The 9,762-nt window shown below is 56.6% G+C and overlaps 1 protein-coding gene across 1 annotated transcript in view; it reads right to left on the bottom strand.

Moving 5' to 3' along the window:
- CHRNA2 (cholinergic receptor nicotinic alpha 2 subunit) overlaps positions 1–9,762 on the bottom strand; it is a 25,320-nt gene that overhangs the window by 9,264 nt on the left and 6,294 nt on the right. The window contains exon 2 of the mRNA XM_026656343.1: positions 2,257–2,408. Within this exon, the coding sequence (XP_026512128.1) occupies positions 2,257–2,408 (152 nt within the window). The remainder of the gene's footprint in view (positions 1–2,256; positions 2,409–9,762) is intronic.

The following is a 9,762-nucleotide window of genomic DNA, read 5'->3' as shown; positions in this document are numbered from 1 at the left end:
GGCTCGAAGGGCTTTACAAACCAAACATACTTTGTTTTCACTCTTCCGGCTGTTTGGTTTTGACTGCGGTTTCTTTGGAGTCACTTCAGAGCAACAGAAAGCCCGTTATATGGAAGTTGAAGCCAGACAAATTCGGGGACAATTTTTAATGAACCACTGGAGCAATTTGGCAAGGGCGGGGGGGGGGGAGGAGAGGGGGATTCTCCATCCCTGGCCATTTTAAAATCAAGACTGGATGTTTTTCTAGTTCAATCAACGAATTCAGGGACTTCTTCTGGCCTATGTTCTGCTGGAGGGCGGACAAGATGATCACAATGGTCCTTTTGGCCTTAAACATCTATTAAGCTGAATCACTTTCTGCTGCACCTCTGGGGTGGAGTGCAACAGCTGTTTAACAGCCACACAGCAATACCGGACAACAGTTTAGGACAGGAAGTAAAGAAGAATAGCGCCACCAGCTGGAACCGCAGGGGCAGTTTAGTTAAGTGGAAGATAATGATCCACGCTGGAATTTGGCCAGGGCACGGGGGCTAACAATGTACCGGCTCCCATCCTGTGAACACTTCATCAATCATAAGACCATAAGAACGGCTATACTGGGTCAGACCAAAGGTCCATCTAGCCCAGTATTCTGTCTACCGACAGTGGCCAATGCCAGGTGCCCCAGAGGGAGTGAACCTAACAGGTAATGATCAAGTGATCTCTCTCCTGCTATCCATCTCCACCCTCTGACAAACAGAGGCTAGGGACACCATTCCTTACCCATCCTGGCTAATAGCCATTAATGGACTTAAACTCCATGAATTTATCTAGTTCTCTCTAGTCATAATAAGCCAAGGTTGGCATGATGTGGCTGAGAACTGAGATCTTGTCTGGAAGACGGGATACTAAATAAAACCCATCCCAATGCATTTTGTCTTTGTTCCTGTGTTTTCTTGACACTCCTCTTATAGACAAGAGGTAACACGTGGTCCCTTTATATTAAGTGCCGTTACATTTAAAGTGCTTCATGGCGGCCTGGCTCCTATTTTATCTTGCGTCTGCCAGCGCTGACTGGCTGTGCTAAACGTCCCTGGCCGAGCTCATTTATCTTCATGTCCAGAAAGCGAGAGAGAAATTACATGACGAGCAGACCAGAGGAATTGTTGCAGTGAACAGATCAATGGTCCCTCTAGTTCAGTTTCGTGTCTCCAGCTGTGGCCAATTCCTCAGACTTTATTATTACTAGATATTGGGTCTCGAGAAGCACCGAAAGGCCTGGGGCCCATTGTGCTGGGTCCTTCCTGGACACAGTGTGACAGGCAGTTTCTGCCTCTAAGGATCCGTCTATGCAGCCTGCAGCAGGTGAGTATCAAAGCCCAGGGTGACAGAGTGGGGCCAGGGCCGGCTCTGGCTTTTTTGCCGCCCCAGGCAAAAAAGCCTCCGGCCGCCCCCCCGCATGGGGGGGGAGGGCGGTGAGCCCCGGTGGGGGCTCCGCTCTCCCCCCGGCGGCTGAGGGGGAGGGCGGCCGGAGCCCCGGGGCGAGGGCGGCGAGCCCCGGCGGGGGCTCGGCTCTCCCCGCCGCGGCGGCCAGAGCGCTGGGGGCAGGGCTGCGAGCCCCGGCTGGGGCTCGGCTCTCCCCCCGGCGGCCCTGAGTGGGGCCCACAGAACAGCGTTAAAAATAGCTGTGTAGACACGTGGGTTGGGCCAGAGCTTGAGCCCTGAAGCCCACCCCCATCCTAGGCCCCAGAGCCTGAGCTCCAGCCCAAGCCTGAATGTCTCCCCAGCTCTTTTCAGCACCGGAGTGTGAGCCTGAATCTGTTAAACCTGGCTCTGAGACTTGCACCCGTGGGCTGCCGCTCGCTGTGTAGATGCACCCAAAGCGTTTACACCCTACATAGCCAAGGCAGACAAAGGAAGTGTCATTGTTCCCATTCTACAACAGGGGAAGTGAGGCACAAAGTCCCACAGTGAGTCTATGGCAGAGCAAGGAAAAGGAGCCAGTGCTCCTGAACTGCAGTTCAGTGCCGTAATTCCAAGGATAAGAGGATAAAAGCTTTTACAGCCCTTAAATGTGCAATATACTACCCGGGGGGGGAGGGGGGAGGTTCCTTCCTGACCCCAGCTGGTGATGCACATGTGACCTGAAGCATGAGTGCTGATGCAGCCCTTGCTATGCTTAAGTTGCCCGCTGTAACCCCAGGTGCTAGTATAAATGTCCCACCCTTCTGGGGCGGGTTTTAGAAGCGGAATTAGAGTCCGGCTTCGCACACATACCACGTCAATCAGCTGAGCGATGGACAGCCCAAATCTGACGATGACGACGTCGGAGATGTTGGGGACTGGCCGGGACCACCGGTTGTAGCTGGTGAACAGGTACTTGAAGAGGCGCTCCTCGGCGTGGCTGTGAGTCCGGTCCTGGATGGATACTGAACCAATGGGAGACAGAAAAAGCCATACGGACGCGCTAGTTTGCTTTCGGCCTGGGTCCTTCAGCACTTCCTCTAATGCAAATAGACTGTATGGGCCAAAGGTGCTAATATGAGCCTATCACTGTCCAGCCTTAAACAGTGTTAAACGAGGTTCAGGGTGTGGTATGCAGAGACCTCAGCCTGCTTAGCTCCAGGGCAAACACACCATTAAACATCCTTTAAACCTTGCATTCAAGAGACAGAAAAGAATCAAAACAGAGTTAAAGCCTTTGGAAGGTGAAGTATTAAATAAGGTTTTCATTTTAACCACATCCCGTGTCCCCTTTAGCTGGAGAGCGATTTTAGAAGGAATCCTTCCCCACCCCCCAGTCCAACAGTCTCTCAGCGGGTGTCCCCGATGGCAATAATGGTCCTGTTGGGGAACAGAGAAGAAGTTAGTTGAGGTTGGCTGGCGCAGCTGTTCTTGCTGGTGTTAAAGTCCAATCCGATTTCCTAGAAGGCAAAACAGGACGAACAGACCCGAGCTAGGAAAGAAAAGTGCAGCAACGATAGAAAATGCAGCTTTATAGACGCATCGATTCATAGACTCTAAGGCCGGAAGGGACCATCGCGATCATCTCGTCTGACCTCCTGCACCTCGCAGGCCACGGAACCTCACCCACCCACTCCTGTGACAGACCCACAACCTCTGGCTGAGTCGCTGACATCCTCAAATCCTGATTTAAAGTCTTCAAGTGACAGAGAATCCACCATTTGCACTAGTTCAAACCTGTAAGTGACCCAGGCCCCGTGCTGCAGAGGAAGGTGAAACCCCCCAGGGTCTCTGCCAATCTGGGGGAAAATTCCTTCCTGACCCCAAATATGGGGTGGGGATAGCTCAGTGGTTTGAGCATTAGCCTGTTAAACCCAGGGTTGTGAGTTCAATCCTTGAGGGGGCCACTTAGGGAGCTGGGGCAAAATCAGTACTTGGTCCTGCTAGTGAAGGCAGGGGGCTGGACTCGATGACCTTTCAGGCTCCCTTCCAGTTCTAGGAGATGGGATATCTCCATTCATTTAATTTATGGCGATCGGTTAGACGCTGGGCAAGACCCAGCACCAGACAGCTGGGAAAGAATTCTCTGTAGTAACTCAGAGCCCTCTCCATGTAGTGTCCCATCACCGCCCGATGACCCCTCTCGACTGTCCTGTTGAGTCTCACTTGCAGACTTACCGGGGGACTGTAGCACGGTGGACACCCGCTCCAGCCCTGAAGGGGTTGGAAAAGCCCTGCAGAGGGCTGGGGCTGAGTAAAGGAGCAAAACCCCGGCTGATTGGGGAAGTGGCTGCAGCTGGGGCCACACCAAAAACTGAGCCACTTAGCCTCATAAGAAGGCCAGGGCAGCCAGAAGCTGAGGAGTCTCCCTCTGACAGGAGAGAGAGACAGGCCTGGCTGCAGGGAGCTCACCGGGGACCTAGAGTGAGGCAGGGCTGGGGAAAGGCCTTGGGGGCTGGGAAGCCCTAGGCCAGCAACTCCCCAGGCTGCAGGGCCTGGTCCTAGGCCCAGATAGGTATTGGGGTTGCACAGGGGCAACCTGAGGGTGGGTAAAGGCAGCCAGTCCAAACCCCGTGTTGCTGGTGATGATTGGCTGATAGACTGCAGTCTGCCCCAGGGCGCGGGGACTAGATGGTGACTGGCAGTAGCCAAGACTGAGGTGACATTGGGATAGGGGGTGGGGGTTCCTCAGGGGGGCAGCACCTAAGCCAAGGGCACCGGGGTCCGGGAGGGACACGGGGGCCAAAGACAGGCGGGACACCTGGCCTGCAGAGGGCGCTCCGGATGCTGGGTGAGCTAATTCCCGAGACGTCCAGCAGGAGGCGCCGCAGGGGTGAGTCCACACCTGATTACAGGGACCAATGCAGAAGCACGTGGTTTTATCCACCACCCTGAGACCTGGCAAACTTGTCCCAGCATCAGGCTGGCCAGGGCCATAGGCACCGACTTCTGCTCCCGCCGGTGGGTGCTCAACCACCCTCTGCCCCTGGGCTGCCCCAACTCCGCACCTTCCATGAGGCCCCGCTCCACTCCCATTCCAACCCCTTCCCCAAAGTCTCCGCCCCCTCCTTGCCCCATTCCAACTCCTTCCCCAAAACCCGGCCCTGGCCCCGCCTCCTCCCCTGAGCGCGCCACGTTCCCGCTCCTCCCCCTCCCTCCAAGCATGCCGCCAAACAGCTGTTTGGCAACGGCAAGGCGGGAAGCGCTGGGAGGTAGATGGAGGAATGGGGACGCGGTGTGCTCAGGGGAGGAGGGGGAGGGGACCTTGGCTGCCGACCCAGCTCTACCAACACTGCATAAGTTAGCAAGTGACCACTTTAGCAATGACTATGAAATGCAGAGTCTCTGCTGTCGCTAACCCAGAAAGCACTGCGCTGCGGGTTTTAACAAGATGCTGTCAGATCAGATTTAGCCCCAAACGCAGAGCCTGAGTCACTGCTGTTTTGCACCGGGGTATTTGCACTGATTGTGATGGTGTTGCACCAGCATTAAACTGGAGTCACGGAGCAGCGAGTCTCATCCTCGGATTACAGTGTGCAAGGCCAGGAAAAGGCAGAAACTGTACACAAAGAACATCTGGCCAGTTCCCCTGCTGGTGTAGATCAGCGTCCCTCCATTGACCTTAAAGGGGCCAGTTCCCCTGCTGGTGTAGATCAGCATCCCTCCATTGACATCAAAAGGGCCAGATCCCCTGCTGGTGTAGATCAGCGTCCCTCCATTGACATCAAAGGGACCAGATCCCCTGCTGGTCTCAAAGTCAATGGGGCCAGATTTGCAGTGGGTCTAAATCCCCGTCCCTACATTTCTGTCAATGGCACGATGCCAGATGACACCAGCCAGGGATCGGGCCCAGCGGCATGACCCCGATTGAACCTGTGGTAAGCAGAGACGCAGGCCATGACTTAGAAACGGGTCTCACCATCGCGAGGGTCATTAAGCACAGGCAGGGAGGGATGTTTCTAACCATTCGGACCCCGGAGCGTTGCTTCCCCCCTGGACCGGTGGAAATGACCGGGTGCAGGGGAGTGGGCAATGGGACCCCGCAGCAGGAAGGGGTTTGTTGCGACTTCCAGCTGATGGAGCAGGAGTCCGTTAAAGCGCCGCTTCTCCGCTCCCTCCCCTGCCCCCTTCGAGTGTGACCTGCCAGCAGCCCGGCTAGACATGGCCACAGGGGGGGTTCAGTATCTACGCTCTGTCTGTCCTGGATCAGGTCTCGGCTCCAGAGTGCCAGGTGCTGTCACCGCCTGCTCCACCTGCGATTGCCAGCCCCGGCCGGGCTCTTTAAGGATCTGGGCCTCAGCGCCTTTCAGGATCAGGCCCGTTGGGGGCCTGCCTGGTTCGTGCTTATGGGCAGACAGGCGGGAGAGCCTGAGAAACGTAGAGGCTGCCGTGGGAAGGCAGGTTGCCAGCCGCGCTGCGGAGGAGGCTGGATTGATAGCTTCTGTCTGGGGCTTTTCTGAGGGCAGCCCGGCGGCAATCTCCCTTCCTTCTCCCCCACTCGCAGACGGGCTGGGAGGTTTGCCGCACTGCACTCAAACCAACCTCTGGCTGGGCTTTTAACAGCAAACAAGCAGGAGGCGAAATCTCTTCTCCCTGGGCTGGGAACGCCACCGGCTCTCCCGCCTGTCCGGCCAGCTGACCGCGATGTGCCCAGGTAGGCTCCCAGTGGCCCGGCAAGTTGGGAGGAATTCACTGACAACGGGCCTGATCCTGAAAGGCGCTGAGGCCTGGATCCTTAAAGGTATATAGCTGCCTAACTCTCCTTGAAATCAATCTAAAGAGGTCATGGAGCCAGCTGCACCTGTGCTTCCCTCAGCAATCCTCCCCAGGTAGGGAAAGTTACCACGGCCACCTGACAGGTAGGTCATGCAGCTAAATCTGTCCCAAGCCTGAGGGTAAAAGAGCCACCCCCCAGAGCGAGCAGCCAGCTGGGAGGGAAAGGACTGACTTAGGAGAGGCCTGCTCAGAGAAACGGCTCGAGGCCTGCAGCCAGCCTGAGCTATGGGCCCAGAAGAAAGGCTGTGACACTCCAGACCAAGGAGGGGAAACTGAGGTAAGTTACCGACACAGGTCCCAAGAAAGAGGGTGGTGGAGCTCCAGACACTTAAGGAGGAACAAGGTTGGGGACTTAGGGACCAAAGGGGATGTATTCTGATACCACTTAATAAATAGGGTCCCATAAGGGTGGGGGGCTCTTTATGTATTCTGGCCTGGGAGTGAATTATTGCAAGAACCCCAAGGCAGCTGAGGGTGGCGCGTCTGCAGAATGGCACTGTGCCCCTAGGGGTCGCCCCTGTGACCCCAACAATCTCCTGTAATATCCCCAACAAACTTGATGGACGGAAGGTAAACTTCATTGACTCCTGGGAAACCTGATTGAATGAGGGTTAAAATCTTCGGAGGCCGCTGTCTTAAACATGCAACTAGGGGTATGTTATGGTGGCCTCAAGGGAGGCCAATGTACTTCCTCTGGTACCAGCCCTTTGAAGCCCCTGGGAGAAGCTGTATCTAGACTGGATTCTCCAGGGCCCAGCGGCCAAAGAAAGTGTTTGTGGGTAAACAGCCTGCTTTAAAACTGGCTGAGGGGCTTCTTCCTGGGCCAGCAAATGGACAGGACCCCTGTCCTGAGGGAGGGTTCAGAGGACTGGGGGCTTGTCCTGAGGTGGAGCTGGGCTGAACGGGTAACCACACAGCTGTCCCTAAGATGGGGGGGTTGAAGGACCTGCCAGGGCCGTCGAGAGTGGGTTCGGGCCCAATGAGAATTTTTTCGGGCCCCCCAGCAAGGGCGGACCGACTAAACAGGGCTGACGAAGCCGGGCCCCCTTCCAGACCGCCGGACCCCGGTAATTTGTACCGGCTTTGTACCGATGGGGGGGGGGGCGCTCTTGTCGGCCCTGGGACCTGCCAGAATCCATGTACAGGATGGGGCAGGGACTCGGGGTGTGGGGGAATCTCCGGTGAGTTTATTACCATGCAGGGGTAGTCCTCTCTTGTTTCCAGTATGTTTTCTCGGGAATGCTTTTACCCTCAGAAGAAAGCAGGCTTGCACAGGAAGCACTGTTTGGTACCGTATAACTGTAGCAATTACACCGTTATCTGTCCCAGAAGACCAAGCCAGCAGCTGTCCCTGGGAAGCCTGCCTGGGCTGGGAAAGATACAGAGAAGGCAGGGACCTGCGCAGCCTGGAAATACCCATTCAGAAGGGAGAGGGACATGGGTCTCCACCCAAGAGCGGCAACAGCTGGGGGTCCAGGAACCTGAGAGTTAGGTGCCCTGGAGGGGAAATACAGGGGCAGTTGCCTTGGGCTGTAGCAGACCCTGTCACGATCCCCATTTTATGGATGGGGAAAACTGAGGCCCAAAGAGATTCAGGCTGGGATCCTAAATGGCATGCAGAGGCCTGACCCTACTGAACTCGATGGGAGTAAGGTGCCCCACTCTCTTGGAGGACCTGGGCCTGAGTGAGTTGCTCAAGGTCACGCAGAGAGTCTGTGGCAGAGGAGGGGACCGAATCTAGGGCTCTAACCACTGGGCTACCCTTTCTTTCCCCACTGGACCTTCTCTTCACTCCCTGTCTGGCTGCAGAGAACCCAGACCTTTCCCCGGAGAGGCTTTGTGCAGATAGCCCGCAGTCGCCGCTCGCATTCCCTTCACACCACAGCCGCTCATAAGAGCCGGCACGTCCCTCCCCGGCCTTTGCGCCCGCGTAGCTCCCAGCCCCTCTCTGAGAGGCGTGGGCCCGTGGGAATAACACCATAGCACGTCACCACAATCGGATCCGGCTGCATGAGTGAGGAGCAGGGGCAGCTCCCCGCCACCCTTGCTTAGATCAGTGTCCGGGAGATGTGGCATTGTAGATGCCCTGGGTGTAGCCTGTGTGTGACGGAGTGTCTGACCATCCCTCCGTCTGTCCATCTCGCTGCTCTTTTCAGGGTGAAACTCACCCCGGGGCCCAGGAACGAGACACCACTTGAGTCCTGTTGAACACACAGGGTGACGTACAGGGCACTGGCAGGGGGTTACCCCGTTCTGGCCAGATGCTGGGAGAGTTTCTCGCATTGCACCAGCACCATGGAAGGACCCTTCTCGGGGAGAATTGGGGAGTGCAGGCTCCGTCCCATCCTCACCATCTCTGCTGAGATTGCAACCAGGGGAGTCAATGACGTCCAGCTGGGGCAATGGCTTTAGTTACCGAGCGTCCCGACGCTGGACGGAGTCACCCCCAACTCCGTTCCCCCCGGGGTCACCCGACGGTTCCAAGGTTCAGTCGCTGCTGAACACATGGAGGTGGCAGGTTCTTGCTTCTCTCTTGGCACCAGGGTGCACATGGCTTTGCGGTCGTGAAGGTCAGTCAGGTTTTGCTTTTTAAAGAGCCGTGAATCTTGGAGACAACTACATGGAGACTCACGGTGGTTATATGGAGTCACTCAAGTCAGTCAGCGACGATGATCGTTCCTGTCTATACAGGAGCACATGGAGTGGGGACTGTGGGATTTCAGGGATTGGGGGGGGGGGGGGAACCAGGTATGGGTTGCCCAGTGGCTAAGGGCATTGGGAGACCTGGGACCCAGGGTCTAATCCCAGTTCTGCCATTCACTCACTATAGGCCCTTTTGCCTTCCGGTGCCTCAGTTTCCCCATCAGCCTGCTGCGTTGGGCTGGGGTGGAGGGACATTGGCAGGGCTGGGGAGGCGGGAAGCTTGCATTGCTGTATGTCGTCAGAGCTGTCAATCCAGCCCCTTTCCCACCCTCAATTTCACAAACCGCCTGCAGCATCCTGCTTTCGTGTGGCATTGTTCAGGTGTCCCATACTTACAGCGCAGCTCCATAAACAGCAGAACAGATCAGTACCTGCGCTGGCATGCCATGAAACCTGGTGTGTGTGTGTGGAGGGGGGAAATGGAAGGAGCGTTTTGCACAATTATTTCTAGCCAGCTACAACATAATGGCTGAAATTCCAGGGGGTGGGGACCCTCTGCTCCAGTTAAAATGCAGCTTTGCTCTGAAACGTGGCCGGGGAACGGCCCTGTCTCACTCAGCAGATCTGCCCCATGCGTATCAGAGTGAGTCAGAGCTGCCACCAGGGCCGGCTCTAGGCACCAGCCAAACAAGCTGGTGCTTGGGGCGGCACATTTTTAGGGGCGGCATGGCCGGCGCCAGAATGCCGCCCCTAAAAATGTGCCGCGGCCGCCCTAGCTCACCTCCGCTGCTGCTGCCTGGGAGGGAGGGGGAGATCCCGAGCGGCGGCGGCGCGCGAAACAGCCGTTTCGCGTGCCGCTGCTCCTCCTCCCTCCCAGGCTTGAGAGCGCCGCGGCCGCTC

The sequence above is a fragment of the Terrapene carolina genome, unplaced genomic scaffold (genome assembly GCF_002925995.2).
Source record: "Terrapene carolina triunguis isolate 2854851 unplaced genomic scaffold, T_m_triunguis-2.0 Scaffold228, whole genome shotgun sequence".
Lineage (NCBI taxonomy): Eukaryota > Metazoa > Chordata > Testudines > Emydidae > Terrapene > Terrapene triunguis.
Note: the sequence above shows the minus strand (reverse complement) of the source record. Positions and strands in the feature narration are given on the sequence as shown.